This window comes from Haliotis rufescens, unplaced genomic scaffold (assembly GCF_023055435.1).
Source record: "Haliotis rufescens isolate VD_foot unplaced genomic scaffold, xgHalRufe1.0.p SCAF_131, whole genome shotgun sequence".
Taxonomy (NCBI): Eukaryota; Metazoa; Mollusca; class Gastropoda; order Lepetellida; family Haliotidae; genus Haliotis; species Haliotis rufescens.
The window spans coordinates 98,243-118,106 of NW_025963815.1; the positions used below are offsets into that span (position 1 = coordinate 98,243).

Genomic DNA, 19,864 nt, shown 5'->3' on the forward strand with positions numbered 1-19,864 from the left:
CTCAGACACGAGCGCTGAAACTGTCACATGCGCGAACACCTGTACATATCTGATAGAAGTTTCATTTTTAAATTCTTATTTTAAGGCCTGAATAAAATTGCTGTCTGAATGACCTGCCTGTATTTTTCTATGTAGCGAAACAATTGTTATATTTAACAAGATGAAGATATTTTCTGATTCCGTATATGACCGTACGTAAGCCGAATTTTGAAGACCAGAAAAAAGATTCTGTAGAAAGAGGTCGGCTTATGTATGGGTAACACTTTCATCACATTCTTTTTCTGTTGGTAACAAACATTAAGGTGTCAGTAGCGGTAATATGATCCTGGTCGCTGTAAATTACGGTGAGTTGGAAAAGCAGATCTTATGGAAGGGGGCAAATGGAAGTTGTAAGTACGGGATGGACACCGGAACTAATGTAAATATAATTGAATGAAAGTTTGATCAAAATTAAAAAAATAGATTACATAGATTAGTAAGATGAGTCCAGATATACAAGTAAACACTTCTTATTACTGACGGTGTAACGACACGATTAACATGTGCAATTCAATACAGATTTGTTGATAGTCTACAGAGCTCCAGATAAGCTTTTGGTGTTGTGGGTATTTTACCCATGCATTTTAAAATCATTGGGTATCAGTAATTCTATCTGGGTATTCAAATTTCTGTTACCCACTGGTTTTACACATGTGGGTATTTAAGTTAAATATTCATCTAGTCCCTGCAAACTGGTGTCGTGTGGGTTCGAGAGCTTTATAGGACTCAAAAATACCACGATACTTCCACAAGAAAGTGTGATGGCAAATGATCATGATGTAACTGTCATGGTGGAGTTTGGCAAGGTTGACGGAATGCCCGTTTATAATTTCAAAATAAGGTCCTGATTTGCTAATCGAATACGCAGGGTTACTTCACAATATTTTGATGATACGCACAAGTTTTTTTTTTGTAGCGTATCTGTAATGTTCGTTGCGTATTTGATACGCTTGGATTTTGTTTAACTGCATTTATCTGCATTTCTGATGCGTATTTTACGCAGATACGCAGCTTATCTGGAGCTCTGGTCTATTTCCGATGACAGATCATGACGAGACATAGTTTTAGGTTGGGGGTCCGCTTATCTCACATTTTGATACAGATTTCAAGGACTAAGTTAATATTCGGCTTATCAATGAGATCGGCTTATCTACGGTCATATACGGTGGTGGCTTATCTATGAGATCAGCTTATCTACGGTCATATACGGTGGTGGCTTATCTATGAGATCAGCTTATCTACGGTCATATACGGTGGTGGCTTATCTATGAGATCGGCTTTTCTACGGTCATACACGGTGGTGGCTTATCTATGAGATTGGCTTATCTACGGTCATATACGGTGGTGGCTTATCTATGAGATTGGCTTATCTACGGTCATATACGGTGGTGGCTTATCTATGAGATTGGCTTATCTACGGTCATATACGGTGGTGGCTTATCTATGAGATTGGCTTATCTACGGTCATATACGGTGGTGGCTTATCTATGAGAACGGCTTATCTACGGTCATATACAGTGGTGGCTTATCTATGAGAACGGCTTATCTATGGTCTTATACGGTGGTGGCTTATCTATGAGATTGGCTTATCTACGGTCATATACGGTAGTATGTTTTAACCAGTTAGAAGCAGGTAAGAAGAAAAGAAAACTGTGACAGATCTTTGAATAACTATGGCTTGTTTCTGTCAGCTCAATATTTACAGAACACTACATTTTACTGAGTGAAAGTCCCACAATAAAGTTTGTTGTGAGTTTGCCAAATGGAGACTGTACAATCTGACCGTGGTGGCGCTGACGGTGTCTGACGATAACTCACAAGGAGTCATGTTAAAATGCTGACCAGGAAATAATGGAAAACTTAAAGATGCACATTTTAAACAAGGAAGGAAGGATGGTTCGCTGGCGGAAATCAAAAACACCAAACAAATGACAAACGGTTCTTGCTGCCAAAACCTGCTGTCGGACTTACCGCTCGGCGCGTTCTTATGTGATGCTAACGGAGAAAGCAAAACGTGATGTGATGGAGATGAGGATATAGAAGACAACAGGGTAACAGCATGGAAGCAAACAAACATGGGTCTTGGTCTGCATGGTTTACAAATTCTCATAGAATAGATTGTCATAGAATTTCAAAACAAGGGGAGATAAACATAAGGAAATAACAGAGAAAGAAAGATTGAGAGAATGAAAAGAAAAATTAGATAGATTGTTGAAATAGTAAAATGTGAGTGAGTGAGTGATGAGTGAGTGAGTGAGTGAGTGTGTGAAATTTAACGTCACATCGGCAATATTTCAGCCATATCGTGACGAGAGTGAGTGAGTGAGTGGGTGGGTGGGGGCAATGCTGGCTAATTGTTTAGATGGATGAAAGGAATGAAAAGTGAGTGAGTGACTGGCTGGGAGGGAGGGTGGTTGTCTGAATGAGTGCCTGGCTGGGTGAGGTGAAATTGGGTTTAACGTCGCGTCCAAGATTATTGCACTTATATAGCGACGACTGGCTGGGAGGGAGGGTGGTTGTCTGAATGAGTGACTGGCTGGGAGGGAGGGTGGTTGTCTGAATGAGAGATCGGCTGGGAGGGAGGGTAGTTGTCTGAATGAGTGATAGGCTGGGAGGGAGGGTTGTTGTCTGAATGAGAGCTTGTTTGGGAGGGAGGGTGGTTGTCTGAATGAGAGATCGGCTGGGAGGGAGGGTAGTTGTCTGAATGAGTGATAGGCTGGGAGGGAGGGTTGTTGTCTGAATGAGAGCTTGTTTGGGAGGGAGGGTGGTTGTCTGAATGAGAGACTGGCTGGGAGGGAGGGTTGTTGTCTGAATGAGAGCTTGTTTGGGAGGGAGGGTGGTTGTCTGAATGAGAGACTGGCTGGGAGGGAGGGTGGTTGTCTGAATGAGAGACTGGCTTGGAGGGAGGGAGGGTTGTTGTCTGAATGAGTGATAGGCTGGGAGGGAGGGTTGTTGTCTGAATGAGTGATAGGCTGGGAGGGAGGGTGGTTGTCTGAATGAGAGACTGGCTTGGAGGGAGGGTTGTTGTCTGAATGAGAGACTGGCTGGGAGGGAGGGTGGTTGTCTGAATGAGAGACTGGCTTGGAGGGAGGGTGGTTGTCTGAATGAGAGACTGGCTGGGAGGGAGGGTTGTTGTCTGAATGAGAGACTGGCTTGGAGGGAGGGTGGTTGTCTGAATGAGAGACTGGCTGGGAGGGAGGGTTGTTGTCTGAATGAGAGACTGGCTGGGAGGGAGGGTTGTTGTCTGAATGAGAGACTGGCTGGGAGGGAGGGTGGTTGTCTGAATGAGAGACTGGCTGGGAGGGAGGGTTGTTGTCTGAATGAGTGATAGGCTGGGAGGGAGGGTTGTTGTCTGAATGAGAGACTGGCTGGGAGGGAGGGTTGTTGTCTGAATGAGAGATCGGCTGGGAGGGAGGGTTGTTGTCTGAATGAGAGACTGGCTGGGAGGGAGGGTGGTTGTCTGAATGAGAGACTGGCTGGGAGGGAGGGTGGTTGTCTGAATGAGTGATAGGCTGGGAGGGAGGGTTGTTGTCTGAATGAGTGACTGGCTGGGAGGGAGGGTTGTTGTCTGAATGAGTGACTGGCTGGGAGGGAGGGTGGTTGTCTGAATGAGAGATAGGCTGGGAGGGAGGGTTGTTGTCTGAATGAGTGATAGGCTGGGAGGGAGGGTTGTTGTCTGAATGAGTGATAGGCTGGGAGGGAGGGTGGTTGTCTGAATGAGAGACTGGCTTGGAGGGAGGGTGGTTGTCTGAATGAGAGACTGGCTTGGAGGGAGGGAGGGTTGTTGTCTGAATGAGTGATAGGCTGGGAGGGAGGGTTGTTGTCTGAATGAGAGACTGGCTGGGAGGGAGGGTGGGTTGTTGTCTGAATGAGTGACTGGCTGGGGGGGAGGGTGGTTGTCTGAATGAGAGACTGGCTGGGAGGGAGGGTGGGTTGTTGTCTGAATGAGTGACTGGCTGGGAGGGAGGGTGGTTGTCTGAATGAGAGACTGGCTTGGAGGGAGGGAGGGTGGTTGTCTGAATGAGAGACTGGCTGGGAGGGAGGGTGGTTGTCTGAATGAGAGATCGGCTGGGAGGGAGGGTGGTTGTCTGAATGAGAGATCGGCTGGGAGGGAGGGTTGTTGTCTGAATGAGTGACTGGCTTGGAGGGAGGGAGGGTGGTTGTCTGAATGAGAGACTGGCTTGGAGGGAGGGAGGGTGGTTGTCTGAATGAGAGACTGGCTGGGAGGGAGGGTGGTTGTCTGAATGAGAGACTGGCTTGGAGGGAGGGAGGGTTGTTGTCTGAATGAGAGATCGGCTGGGAGGGAGGGTGGTTGTCTGAATGAGAGACTGGCTGGGAGGGAGGGTTGTTGTCTGAATGAGAGACTGGCTGGGAGGGAGGGTGGTTGTCTGAATGAGAGACTGGCTTGGAGGGAGGGAGGGTGGTTGTCTGAATGAGAGACTGGCTGGGAGGGAGGGTTGTTGTCTGAATGAGTGACTGGCTGGGAGGGAGGGTTGTTGTCTGAATGAGAGATCCGCTGGGAGGGAGGGTTGTTGTCTGAATGAGAGATCCGCTTGGAGGGAGGGTGGTTGTCTGAATGAGAGACTGGCTTGGAGGGAGGGTGGTTGTCTGAATGAGAGACTGGCTGGGAGGGAGGGTGGTTGTCTGAATGAGAGACTGGCTTGGAGGGAGGGTGGTTGTCTGAATGAGAGACTGGCTTGGAGGGAGGGAGGGTTGTTGTCTGAATGAGAGACTGGCTGGGAGGGAGGGTTGTTGTCTGAATGAGAGACTGGCTTGGAGGGAGGGTTGTTGTCTGAATGAGAGACTGGCTTGGAGGGAGGGAGGGTTGTTGTCTGAATGAGAGACTGGCTGGGGGGGAGGGTGGTTGTCTGAATGAGTGACTGGCTGGGAGGGAGGGTGGTTGTCTGAATGAGAGACTGGCTGGGAGGGAGGGTGGTTGTCTGAATGAGAGACTGGCTGGGAGGGAGGGTTGTTGTCTGAATGAGAGACTGGCTTGGAGGGAGGGTGGTTGTCTGAATGAGAGACTGGCTGGGAGGGAGGGTGGTTGTCTGAATGAGTGACTGGCTGGGAGGGAGGGTTGTTGTCTGAATGAGTGACTGGCTGGGAGGGAGGGTGGTTGTCTGAATGAGTGATAGGCTGGGAGGGAGGGTTGTTGTCTGAGTGAGAGATCGGCTGGGAGGGAGGGTTGTTGTCTGAATGAGTGACTGGGTGGGAGGGAGGGTGGTTGTCTGAATGAGAGACTGGCTGGGAGGGAGGGTTGTTGTCTGAATGAGTGACTGGGTGGGAGGGAGGGTGGTTGTCTGAATGAGAGACTGGCTGGGAGGGAGGGTTGTTGTCTGAATGAGAGACTGGCTTGGAGGGAGGGAGGGTTGTTGTCTGAATGAGAGACTGGCTTGGAGGGAGGGAGGGTTGTTGTCTGAATGAGAGACTGGCTTGGAGGGAGGGAGGGTTGTTGTCTGAATGAGAGACTGGCTGGGAGGGAGGGTTGTTGTCTGAATGAGTGACTGGCTGGGAGGGAGGGTGGTTGTCTGAATGAGTGATAGGCTGGGAGGGAGGGTGGTTGTCTGAATGAGAGACTGGCTTGGAGGGAGGGAGGGTTGTTGTCTGAATGAGAGACTGGCTGGGAGGGAGGGTTGTTGTCTGAATGAGTGACTGGCTGGGAGGGAGGGTGGTTGTCTGAATGAGTGATAGGCTGGGAGGGAGGGTGGTTGTCTGAATGAGAGACTGGCTTGGAGGGAGGGAGGGTTGTTGTCTGAATGAGAGATCGGCTGGGAGGGAGGGTGGTTGTCTGAATGAGAGACTGGCTGGGAGGGAGGGTTGTTGTCTGAATGAGAGACTGGCTTGGAGGGAGGGAGGGTTGTTGTCTGAATGAGAGACTGGCTTGGAGGGAGGGAGGGTTGTTGTCTGAATGAGAGACTGGCTTGGAGGGAGGGAGGGTTGTTGTCTGAATGAGAGACTGGCTGGGAGGGAGGGTTGTTGTCTGAATGAGTGACTGGCTGGGAGGGAGGGTGGTTGTCTGAATGAGTGACTGGCTGGGAGGGAGGGTGGTTGTCTGAATGAGAGACTGGCTGGGAGGGAGGGAGGGTGGTTGTCTGAATGAGAGATCGGCTGGGAGGGAGGGTTGTTGTCTGAATGAGAGACTGGCTGGGAGGGAGGGTTGTTGTCTGAATGAGAGACTGGCTTGGAGGGAGGGTTGTTGTCTGAATGAGAGACTGGCTTGGAGGGAGGGAGGGTTGTTGTCTGAATGAGAGACTGGCTGGGAGGGAGGGTGGTTGTCTGAATGAGAGACTGGCTTGGAGGGAGGGTTGTTGTCTGAATGAGTGACTGGCTGGGAGGGAGGGTGGTTGTCTGAATGAGTGACTGGCTGGGAGGGAGGGTGGTTGTCTGAATGAGAGACTGGGTGGGAGGGAGGGTGGTTGTCTGAATGAGAGACTGGCTGGGAGGGAGGGTGGTTGTCTGAATGAGTGACTGGCTGGGAGGGAGGGTGGTTGTCTGAATGAGAGACTGGCTGGGAGGGAGGGTGGTTGTCTGAATGAGAGACTGGCTGGGAGGGAGGGTGGTTGTCTGAATGAGTGACTGGCTGGGAGGGAGGGTGGTTGTCTGAATGAGAGACTGGCTGGGAGGGAGGGTTGTTGTCTGAATGAGAGATCCGCTGGGAGGGAGGGTGGTTGTCTGAATGAGTGACTGGCTGGGAGGGAGGGTGGTTGTCTGAATGAGAGACTGGCTGGGAGGGAGGGTGGTTAAGTGGTTTCACTGGGTGGTTGGAAAAGGAGAACAGAAAAACAGAAAATGAAAAAAGGGCAGAAGGAAAAGACATGATATACTGGAGGCAGAGTTGACATGGACAGTGTAAGTCTTCTATAACGCAACAAGTCAGTACAAAACATAACACAGCAAAGGAGCTTGATAGTAACTTTGTTGTATGTATGTGCCTCACATGCTACTAACCAGTACACAATGAAAACTCTATAGTCCAGATCCTGAGGTACTGGACACTACGTTTTGTAAGGTGCACATAATCAGGTCTTGTGACTCATCCAGAACATTGCAGGGATTTAGCTAGGAATCCAAACAAAGACCATTTGGCAACAAATAATTATTCTGCTCAAACCTGTGACTTTTACAAAGCTCATATTTTGTCCCATACAAAGATATATTGACATTGCCTTCAATGCAACAATCTAAAACAAAGCATCAAACCCTCTCCCTCCTCATTGGTCCTGCTACCAGTGAAATACAAGTCTCCTCTACCAAGCTCTAACATTAATTATAACTATAGTACAAGTCTCCTCTACCAAGCTCTAACATTAATTATAACTATAGTACATGAAGAGGGAAAATATGTACTGACATTTGCTGCAGATGCCTAATATCGGCCTCTGCGCAAGTCTAGGAAATCCCTGCAATGCAAGAAGTTCTGGATGATTTTACTGCAATCGTTACACCTAGAATAATGAGATGGCATTGTAATACCACTTTTAACCTCAAAGGAGAAAAAAGATAGAAAATTTTGTTTTGGAAGAAATCTGTTATAATCTTAGTGGAACATACAGAATGAAACGTGACAGAACCAACTGGTGAACGTTACATGTACAGTATCACTAACACAGACAGAGACAAGACAGTGACAGATGGAATCTCAGATATAAGCCCATTCTGTGTACAACTACACTTACCATTTGAGATGTATTTACATGCAATGGTGGACATATCCTTGGTTACTCATGGTTTTGTCTCTTTATTATTATGGACCCATTCGCCAACATAGTTTGATTTCAGTCTGGTTTAAAAGACGAAACGACAAAAATCAAATCAAATTACAAAGATCGTAATTGAGATATCACAGTACTCGGAATGTGAGCTGTCTCAAAGGCAACGTCATGCAGAATATTCACTTCACTCTCACTGTTTTGATATTCATTGAAACGTCTTTTCGTCTTTACTACTGATTGAAGTTAACTTTCTCAGGCCATGCTCACAAGGACATGAGTTTGAATGTGAATCTATGCCAAACTCGCATACAGGACAGGTGTTTTGATTAGTTTTGACAGGGTCCTGGAGAGTTAGAGCTACGAGAGATGGAGATTGTGACATCAGTCTGTCATGAAGCTAAGATGGCGAATGGGTCCACGTGCTCGTGTGCATCATCATAGGATGGAGAGAAGTTGCAATGAATTATCGAGGATGTGTTGGACAATCATCATCTGGACACGTCATCACAGAATATCATCCATACAAACGTGATAGAGGGGGATCTCAACTCCTGGATGTGGTCAGAGGTTACGTATAAAATCTAAATCTGTGTACTCCACTTCGACAAACTACAGGCCATCTTGTGTTCTGATGAGATCTCCTGCTCTTAGGTTTCCATAGAAAACAAGTGAGTGGCATTATATTTCCACATTATTTCAGTTTTATCATCCTGTTTGTTTGTTTGTTTGTCTAACGCCGCACTCAGCAATATTGCAGCTATTGACGGGTCTCTAAATAATTGAGTCTGGACCAGACAATTCAGTGATTGACATAATGAGGTTTGATCTACTCAGTTGGGATACAATGTCATGTGTCGCCCCAAGTCAGCGAGTCCGACCATCCCATTCCGTTATCCGCCACTTATGACAAGCATGGATTGCCGAAGTCCAATTCTATCCTGCATCTTAACATGGGTTTTTCATCATGATGACATGTCAGCTTTATATGGAAGGGAAGACAAACAAAATGCATGTTCATGGCATCTGCCACTCTGGTGAAACAGGTTGCCTTCTGACCAAGGATCATATTCAGGGGAACTTGGGGAAACCTAGATAGCAGATCCTGGCAAGGCTAAGGGAGACAATCCCTCATCACTGGGCTTGACCACAATAAATATGATGGGAAAAGTCACAACACTTTGAACAGGGAATCAATTTCTGGACAGAATGACCTTGAGTGTGACCTTGACCTTGAATGAAACATTGCAAGCAATTTGGACTGTACTGAGAGTAAATAGTTCCTACTTATAGTAACTATGAGCCCAGGGCTTATACCTAGATGACAGTACAGGAACACAGACACAACAGTGTAGAAATAATGTAAAGAGGGAAAGAAAGGGAAGGAGAGAGAGAAGGGAAAGTGACGGTAAAATTCAAGAAAAATTTGAAACATCAAATTTAGAAACTATAAATACTGTTCTTCAAATAAAAGAAATATGCAGGATCTCAAGTTTGGATTCCATCAATGAATTATTTTATCCAAATGTGTTGCTATTTGTTTGCTTTTATCTGAGTTGATCAGTCACTGAAGTCGAGGCTGTGAACTCACTCAAGTCTTAACCAGCTTCTCCAACAGAGAGACTCACAGGAACACATGCACATCCTGCCTCTTGGCGTGACTGATCAACCTTTCTGTTGTCATGACTACAAATTGGACAAACTGACAAAATAATGCAAGCTTCAGTGGCAGTGTTATTTTAATTTTCTGTACTTTTTTAAGATGTTCTTAGGGGAGAGAAGGGTGTCTCAAGTCACAGTCAATATTCTAGCTGTATCACGGCAGCTAGGGAATAACTCAGTGTGAGAACGGTGTACCAGTGGTTGATAGCATGAACAACAATTTTCACTGTCAAGAGTGAATGACACAATTCATTTTACTTTAAAGAAAGTCTCATTACATCATCAAAATCAGAATATAGTTAATCTTATTAATATTAATTACTATGGATCATATCAAATTATTAATCTATGAACAGCACATTATGGAATATTTCAAATTGACGCAAACAACATCCAGTTGACTTTTTCAAAACAAGAAATCGGAAACTAATTCTTGATAATAATATGCAATATGACAGATGAAACATTTTTACCTTAAATAAAACCATTCACTAACAAATGAGTCACAAAATGTTTCAGTCTGCGACTTTAGCCACTAGTCCAAAGCCTGAGCCTAGTAAAATTCTGTTCGGTCTAGAATATCAGGTAATACATGCCATATGATAGCACTTAAATGTACTGAAAATTATGTTAAAAGTTTGGGCTAATGGACTGAAATGGTTTTGTCACAGACTGTTTAATTATCACAATACAGAAGTCAGAATTCTACACTAACATCTCCCAATTCGGAGATGATGAGTGACAATGACATCCAATATTCAACACTGCCACTGAAGCTACACGGATATATTAATGACACAGCCTTACTTGAAACGGGCTTCGTCTCTACATGATGCATAAAGACAAATCACACATGAGCCACTGACAAGAGAGACCTCTACAAATGTTACTTCTAACAGAGCACAGCTACTCCCATTCATCAGTAACTTCGTTAATTTTGGGGTTAAGTATGTGGCTTTCATCTCATTATCTTTCCAAGGACATGTCTATTTTCAGCAACGTTTATTGAATAAATGCTCTCATAAACAAATACACCAACATATATTAGGCCAATGTCAGTTTGAAATGAATATTTGGTAAAGGAGTAATTTGGTAGTAATCCAGAAATTCACTTATCCGGACAATATTGAGAAAATGCAAGAGTCTGGATAAGTGAGGTTCGAATGTAAAAATATATATAGGAAAATGCTGCTTAATTTAGTTGCTCAAGTTATTGAATGCTGGCTTTTAAATCAAGTTGCAGAATTTAGTTCTGCAATGTCTAGAGACAATTGATGCCAAATGTAGAATTGTATAAAAACAAGTCCCTGAACCCTGTTACAGACGAAGGGTGGATACAGAGAGGAGAGCCACATGTTTCTCCAGTCAGTCTACACGTAATTACCAGCGTTATGTCCTGAAAGTGGAATAGCTCTACTGGTCAGCTTAAGTCCTGCACTTTACATGTAGTCACGATTACATGATTCATCTAGATACTTATCCTCATAACACGATGTGTGCTGAATCAGTTCTCCCATAATCACGTTTACCACAACAAGCATCAATCTGGAACCTCTCTCTCGGCCAGACATATCTCCGGAACCCAATACAAGGACATAATCAGAATTTCACTGTGTCAGTGATTTACAAGTGAACCTTGTCAGCAAATTTTGAAAAATACTTCGCTATTCTGTTCAAAATTGGGATTTTTGTAAAGCTCTGATAATAAATATTCTTATTTCCAACATCTGTTTGTTTCTATTTGTTTTTAAACTACTATCATGAATATTGCAAGAGACTTTTTTATGCTCAAGAGCTTAACCTCAAATCAGACAACTTTTATATTTTGCCTTGCACGTTTTGGTGTACTGAACAAGGAAATATGCAAAACAAGAAATAAAATTGGTCTGTTCTAAATTATCATATCAGTATCCCGATGTAAACTTATCGTGAGATCCCTGTATATTACAAATCCATCCATCGTGTTCATCAGTACTCAGTGAAGGTCCTGCAGCTGACACTGACTGGGCCTATTGATCATCTACTCTGAAGATGTTTTATATAGATCTGTAGATAGATACATCCAAATCTTCATCACAGAACACCCCTGATACCCCTATACCCTGCACTTGTATACATACAGCGTTCAGGTCATGTGAAGAATTGGAGATTTAGTACTATCATTCATGTGAAGTTAACATAGAGGATATTTGTCTTTTCTTGTCAAACAACAAGCTTATTGCATCAAGAGATCTCAGAAATTGATATTTTAACTTATTAATTTTGTTAATTTATTATGTTTTTGTTTGTTTAACGCCACACTCAGCAATATTGCAGCTAATGACGGTGGTCTGTAAATAATCGATTATGGACCAGACAATCCAGTGATTGGCATCATGAGCATCAATCTACACAATTGGGATACAATGACATGCATCAACCAAGACAGCGAGCCTGACCACTGATCCCGTTAGTCGCCTCACCTATTTTCTACCTGGATCTTCACAGGTCTAATTTATTATCTATTTTCTTAGCTGAGGCAAACTGAAAATAGTTTTGACATTAAAATTGAGATATCATTGTATGCCAGAACTCCATTCAGTATACATTTTATTTATTTCTAGTAAAATATTAATTAATAGATCTATGTCCAGATAAACATATTTCATCACAAGATACCAAGGTGTATTTTAACAGTGAAGGTGCAGTAGGGTAACCACATTGTAATATATGGAGGGCACAAGCCTAATCTCTTACTTTGCAGTTTCCTAGACAGCTCCCTCATCGTTTCGGGTTTATCAAAGCTGGTCCGGAGCTGGATCAGCACGTCCTTGTTGATGATTACAAGTTTCTGCAACACGAGATATTCAATTGACAGAGAAATCAGTCATGGTGAGTCAGCATTTTGGGAGAGGAGAGCCCAAAGTGGCATTTACCAAATACAACCCATGAGTGAGTGAGTGGTTTTAACGACGCTGTTTGACAGTGTATACTGACAGTGAGTTGAAGCCCTAAGCCATGCAGGTGTTAGACATGTACCACCTGGTGCTGCTGGTGATCACACTCGCAAGAGACTGGTTAATATAACCCCGAGTCCATCACCCTGAGGCAAGGGAGTTAACTGACTATAAAAGTCCAGTTTCCTGGCTTGATCTTAGTGCCACCAGTGGCTATTAAGAGTTATGTCCCTTCTATGTGGAAACTGGACTTTTACAGTCAGTTAATTCCTTTGCCTGGGGAAGATGCACCCAGTCTGGCCACAGTTCAATCTGCACTCACGACAAGCATGAGGTACTGGTGACCTACTTTGACCTGGAATCCCTACAGGGTGATAGAGTACAAGGATCAACCATAGAAGCGTGTACTTTCACCCACTGTTTACTTGACACCGAGCTGGGACCCTACATTAATCTGCTCTCACGACAAGCATAAGGTGTATCTTTCCCCATACGGTGGTACAGTAGTCGACCTGTTTCATTGTGTTACCTTGAGTTCGTCCACCTGGCTGGCGATGTTTAGCATCAGTCTCTCGCCCATGTACTTCATGCCGTACGGCCCAATAAGCTCTGCCAGCGCTCGTAGCTCTGAAATATCATGTGACATGATGACCACAGCAGTATGTACGATGAACATGGCACCATGGTTTGCATGGGGTGTCTCCCAGACAGAACAATACCTGGACTGCACTCATCGTGACTGCCCACTCTATCTGCCTGATGTGACCCCTCCTGCTGAAGGTGCTGGACATTGTGACTGCCCACTCTATCTGCCTGATGTGACCCCTCCTGCTGAGGGTGCTGGACATTGTGACTGCCCACTCTATCTGCCTGATGTGACCCCTCCTGCTGAGGGTGCTGGACATTGTGACTGCCCACTCTATCTGCCTGATGTGACCCCTCCTGCTGAGGGTGCTGGACATTGTGACTGCCCACTCTATCTGCCTGATGTGACCCCTCCTGCTGAGGGTGCTGGACATTGTGACTGCCCACTCTATCTGCCTGATGTGACCCCTCCTGCTGAGGGTGCTGGACATTGTGACTGCCCACTCTATCTGCCTGATCTGACCCCTCCTGCTGAGGGTGCTGGACATTGTGACTGCCCACTCTATCTGCCTGATCTGACCCCTCCTGCTGAGGGTGCTGGACATCGTGACTGCCCACTCTATCTGCCTGATCTGACCCCTCCTGCTGAGGGTGCTGGACATTGTGACTGCCCACTCTATCTGCCTGATCTGACCCCTCCTGCTGAGGGTGCTGGACATCGTGACTGCCCACTCTATCTGCCTGATCTGACCCCTCCTGCTGAGGGTGCTGGACATTGTGACTGCCCACTCTATCTGCCTGATGTGACCCCTCCTGCTGAGGGTGCTGGACATTGTGACTGCCCACTCTATCTGCCTGATGTGACCCCTCCTGCTGAGGGTGCTGAAGGACAGTGATGTGTTTGTTTGTTTAGTGCGGCACTCAGCAATTTTCCAGTTATATGATGGCGGTTTGTAAATAATCAAGTCTAGACCAGACAATCCGGTGATTTATATCATGAGCATTGATCCACGCAATTAGGATACAATGAGATGTATCAGCCAAGTCGGCGAACTTGACCACCCAATCCCGTAAGTCGCCTCTTACGGCAAGCATAGTCTCCTCTTACGGCAAGCATGGGTTCTTCCCCGAATCCCTTCCCGAAACAATCAGTCTCTTACATCAGAGTCGTATCTTGTGACTCCCCGAACACCACCCCACCCCTGATCCCCACCCCTATGCAATCACCCCGGGGTCAGGCTCCTGTACCTGTCAGATCAGCGTACTCCTCAGCAGCAAATGGCGCCGCTCCGTCCGAGGACAAGCTCACAAATGCCTTCTGGCTGGGGGAGTAGACGATCTGGCCGATGTTGACCGTCACCCGGCGCAGGAGAACCTCCAGATACCTGCAGAGCATCGTGGGATATATCAGTACTTCCTCATTAATATGGACAAGGCCGAGAAATTGATTCATAGATTAAAATCTTAAGACACCTCACATCATATTATTGTCCCCTGGTACCCACAGACCAAACTCACTATGAGCACACACTGTTACCCACAGACCAAACTCACTATGAGCACACACTGTTACCCACAGACCAAACTCACTATGAGCACACACTGTTACCCACAGACCAAACTCACTATGAGCACACACTGCAGCTAAAGGGCTTAAACAAAACATAAGAATTGGTTCTCAGGCAATAACTTTCCAAAATATAGTGCGGGCAGGCGGTGGCCTTTTTTTTGTATGTGTGTGTGTGTGTGTGTGTGTGTGTGTGTTCAAACTACTATGTAACCAAATAAACAGCTGTGTAATCAAATAAACAGTTGTGTAACCAAATAAACAGCTGTGTAATCAAATAAAAAGTTGTGTAATCAAATAAACAGCTGTGTAATCAAATAAACAGCTGTGTAATCAAATAAACAGCTGTGTACAATCCACCAGGGAAAGGGCCTCCCTACATAAATGTATTCCCTAATGAGTAAAATACTGGAATACAGTATTTGACTACCGTTGAACTTGGAATATTTAAGGATTTTTTTGTTTGTTTTTATAATGGAAACAAAAACAAAATGTGCAGCGAACTTTATGATGATGGGGGCGGAGCCTGAGAACCACGACTTATTTTTTTTAGCCTAGTGCCACAAAACTTCCATAGAAAAACAGTATGATTATCTCCGAAGTAAGTACCCTTTATATTTCATTCTAAATTCGAAACAGTGATCAGACAGTGATAATAGACGAGAACCCAGCACAGCTGATTTCTACTACAACTGTACAAATGTTGACACGGTACATGTATTTACCAGTTTGTATAGTTGGATGTAACGGTCTTCTCCCCTGTGCTGTCGGTGGCCTGCGTCTGCTGGGGGAGGACATTGTTAAAGACTCGGGCAATGTCGATGTGAACTGAAATGACATCATCCACTCTGTGAATCTGTGAGTTTAACACAGCATTGTGTGTGACTTCATGTTAAGATGAAGGTCATGTAGGTGATAGACAATTACCATTTTGGTGTAACCCATGTGCCTGGCTGTTGTCCATTAGTCAAAGTTGGGAAAATATTGGCTTGAACCCACAATTAGCAGACACTGACAAGCTAAGGGAGGCCACTCTGCACAGCAAGGTACATCACATTAAGCAAATGTCCAACATCAAATCAAATGCAATGGCTGAATTTCCAGACTGAAATGTAAGCAAGATATAGCTATGGTCTCTTGTGTTAGAGACATATTTATATGCATGTTTGTACTCACCATAGTTCTCGATACTCTGGAGGACATTCATGTAGGCTCGCACGCCGTTGAGGAGTTCTGAAGGTTTGGCAATCTCACTGGTCTCTGGGTTGTACATCATCATCCCAACAAGGGCTCTGTGAGTGAGGAGGGAAACAAGCAATGTAGAACTTTGTTACCATGGTTACTGGTCAAATTGAGGGCAGGAAACTAAATTTGAACCACTTCCTGGGGCTGCATGTACAAAGTAGTTTGTTTGTTTGTTTGCTGTTTAACACACTTAGCAATATTCCAGGTACATGACGCAGTCTGTAGATAGTCGAGTCTGGACCAGACAATCCAGTGATTGATATCATGAGCATCGATCCTCACAATTTGAACATAATGACATGCATCAACCAAGTCAGCGAGCCTGACCACTCGATCACGTTAGGAACCTCTTATGACAAGCATGGTTTGCTGAAGACTTATTCAAACCCGGATCTTCACAGGTTACAAGGTAGTAATGATATGTCATAGAGTGAGTGAATGAGTGAGTGTAGTTGTACTATGCTGGCAGCAGTGTTCCAGGTACATCACGGTTGCCTGATGACTGATCACATCACCATTGTGACCACTTGGTCGGCTCTAGGACCCATGCCAAACATAGTGGGGATCTAATCTGCCCTGGGTCCAAGAGGGGCACAAACCAAACAAGCAGAGCTCCAGATAAGCTTTTGGTGTTGTGGGTATTTTACCCATGCATTTTAAAATCATTGGGTATCAGTAATTCTATCTGGGTATTCAAATTTCTGTTACCCACTAGTTTTTACACATGTGGGTATTTAAGTTAAATATTTAAAAACACTATTCATCTAGTCCCTGCAAACTGGTGTCTATGGGTTCGAGAGGACTTTTTATAGGACTAAAAAATACCACGATACTTCCACAAGAAAGTGTGATGGCAAATGATCATGATGTAACTGTCATCGTGGAGTTTGGCAAGGTTGACGGAATGCCCGTATATAATTTAAAAATAGGTTGCTGATTTGCTAATCGAATACGCAGGGTTACTTCACAATATTTTGATGATACGCACAAGTTTTATTTTTGTAGCGTATCTGTAATGTTCGTTGCGTATTTGATACACTTGGATTATATTTTACTGTGTATTTCTGCATTTCTGATGCGTATTTCACGCAGATACGCAGCTTATCTGGAGCTCTGAACAAGTCATTATTGCATATATGTATGTATTTACTTGTTGAATCTCGTCTCGAGATGCTGGAGGAAGAACTCCCTGGGCACGAAGCCGTGTTCCCACACGGTGATGATGTTGCAGTAGTTGAGGGCGTAGCACAGCTCTGTCAGCGCCATGTGTAGCTTGTCCATCCTTGGGGGATCAAACAGGAAATGAATTCTCTAACAAACATGACGACAAATTCTACAGGCTACCATGGTTACTGCACTCACTTAACACCTGGGGTCACCTGGTGAGCAGTGAGTGAGGGACTTAAGGTCCATGTCGCATTTCAGTTACGAAGCCATACAGTGCATTGTGGGTCATGATTAGGATTAGTTTCGAACCATCATGGCAGCATGACAAGGGAGGCAACTCTGTAAGCAAATAGACCAGAGGACAATTGCAGGTCTGATGTTCACAAGGACAATAGTAAGTGAGCGTAGGATTAGTGAGTGAGTGAGTTATAATTTTACGTCGTATCAGCATTATGTCAGCCATATAACGCCAAGCATTGGATTAAGCCTCTTGGACAATATTTCAGTTGTTTCCCAAACCTTTTCCCAAGAATGGCTTGTGCACACTACACACAAGAAATTACAGTATGCAGTTTCCCAGTCCATGTTTATTCCCATTTTCAAGCAAGAAAATATTTACATATTCCACGTCTCGAACACATGACCTCAACAGTGAAATGCTACAATACTTAAAAACAATGCGATCCAACATAGCGTGCAGTTATCTCCCTTTACATGCTCACTGCTTTACTGTGCATCTCGAGTGTTATGGTCATGGTGGCAATAGGAGTAAATGTGCTTGTTTTGCTGTTTGCAAATTTTGTCAATGAAAACATGAAATTTACGATGAAACATCACGACACATAATGATTTATTAATCCAATGGTATTTGTGTACTGTAGGCCAGACAATGTTTCATAGGCAGAGAGTAAGGTTACAAGTGTATTTGTCTCATAAAATAAGCCAGAATTTTGTCCCCGATCTTTGGGTGATTTAGTTTTAAAAATACATAATGTCATGGCAAATATCATAACTGAAAAGAAATTTCAATACAGTGATAAGAAGGCTGAAGACTTTTTATCTCTCACAACTAATGTTCATTTCAAAGCAAGTTCATGGTGAGTTGATGTGATTTGCCAATCAGTCCATACACGATTTCACCGAAATTAATGTAAAAATTAAGTGAAATCTTGGATAAAAGTAACATAGTGGATTACAAATGTAAGTCCAGATATACAATGAACACTTTTATAGCCAGACAGTGTAATAACAGGAATAACTTGCCTAGTTCAGTACACATTTGTTGACATGTTACTTTCGGTGTTGTGTGCTTACGATAACGTGTTTGCATTGTGAAATAAAATCGAAACTTGTTTGCATGTACTATGCACACACTGGTAGTCAAACAGAAGTCAAAGACTGTATTCCAGTATTTTACGCATCTAGGAATACATTTATGTAGGGAGGCCCTTCACAGGTTGATTAGTTTGAAGTTTGAACAACACAAAACAAAAAAGGCTGTCCGCCTGCACTTTATTTTCAAAAGCCATTGCCTGAGAACCAATTCTATTATTTTTAATCCTAATTAACTAATATTGCAAAGACCAATGTCTGTACACAAATGTAACTCCTCATCAAGCCACTACATCACCTGGTAAAGTTCTCCCTGTTTTTGCGGATGCTCTCCTGCCCTGGTTTCTCGGGCTCCTTGATCTCTCGGTTCTTCTTCTCCTTGTTCTTCTTGCGCTGCACGGTGTGGAGGATGGCGGCTGCGCTGTGCTTCGGCAGCAGCTGCACAAACAACCACAAACTCAATCAGGGAATCACAACAACAAAGTCAGGCAAGGGATCGATAATTATTAGATTTTCATCCAAATTTAGTTTATTGCACAAACAACAAATGCAATTTCACTGAAGAGAAGTGGAATTTTTAGACTTTCATCGAAAATTTAAAAATATGTCCAGAGGGAAGCATTATATCAATCATAGTTTAATTATTTGTAAACAAAGTGTTAGAGACGTCTGTGTACATTAACCGTTGATGGATATTTCATCAAGTTTAAGAAAATACTTTAAATAAGCACATTCCAATATTTTTAATATTTGGTAAAAAGGTCACAAAAATGAAATTAGGCTGCTCTTTGTATTAAGGCATGAGGTAATTAAACACAACAATGCCATTGTTCAGGTTCAAGATGGACTTGAGCGCAAACATGTCAGATGCTTGAAAACATTTACGTTGTGAGTCAGCATATAAACATGATAAAGAAAGAAACATACGTAACAATTTACTTCATCTGTCGTTGCTTGGTAACATGTTTGGTATCAAAATGAGAATAAAAGACCTGCATGCACGCAATAGCAGAATTTACTGACGTGAAAAAAATTTCCTGATCAATTTTAGGTTCAGATATGTGCAATAGGATTTGTAAATATTATCAGAACATTTCAACTGATAGCTATGTTAAAAAGTGTGCCTTTTAATTTTTCTTGACTTATTCTTAGGACATTTGTATTTGTATTTTTTTAAGCACATTTAATTGAACGAAAATATGATCTTATTTGATTTTTAACAAAAAACACATTGCTGCAGGAGAAATTGGCCATCCTTACCAGCTAACATCTCATTGTCTGCTACTCACCTTGTAGCTAAGCATGCACTGTTCCTCACAGATCGCAGTGATGACCTGGTTGACCTCCTCCGACATCTCACGCAGGAACCAGTGGGCGTACTGGACGCTGGTCGTCCCGATAGAGTGCCGCTGTAAACAGAAACCGGACATGAATACCACGTACTGGACACTCGTCATCTTGATAGAATGCTGCTGTAAACACAAACTGCACATGAATACCACGTACTGGACACTCGTCATCTTGATAGAATGCTGCTGTAAACACAAACTGTACATGAATACCACGTACTGGACACTCGTCATCTTGATAGAATGCTGCTGTAAACACAAACTGTACATGAA

General features: G+C 43.9%; 1 protein-coding gene across 8 annotated transcripts in view; it reads right to left on the reverse strand.

The window, feature by feature from the left end:
- LOC124143141 (nck-associated protein 1-like) overlaps nt 1–19,864 on the reverse strand; it is a 65,801-nt gene that overhangs the window by 19,315 nt on the left and 26,622 nt on the right. For 3 of the 8 annotated variants that reach the window (XM_048394888.1, XM_048394886.1, XM_048394885.1), the window contains exons 19-28: nt 19,532–19,651; nt 18,541–18,680; nt 16,894–17,025; nt 15,675–15,790; nt 15,224–15,326; nt 14,180–14,316; nt 12,876–12,973; nt 12,147–12,240; nt 10,218–10,235; nt 2,011–2,034 (exon numbers count right to left, since the gene is read on the reverse strand). In XM_048394888.1, the coding sequence (XP_048250845.1) occupies nt 2,011–2,034; nt 10,218–10,235; nt 12,147–12,240; nt 12,876–12,973; nt 14,180–14,316; nt 15,224–15,326; nt 15,675–15,790; nt 16,894–17,025; nt 18,541–18,680; nt 19,532–19,651 (982 nt within the window). Of the gene's footprint in view, nt 1–2,010; nt 2,035–10,217; nt 10,236–10,794; nt 10,807–12,146; nt 12,241–12,875; nt 12,974–14,179; nt 14,317–15,223; nt 15,327–15,674; nt 15,791–16,893; nt 17,026–18,540; nt 18,681–19,531; nt 19,652–19,864 lie in introns of all 8 variants that reach the window. The other 5 variants (XM_046511969.2, XM_048394891.1, XM_048394887.1 and 2 more) reach the window with 4 other exon arrangements.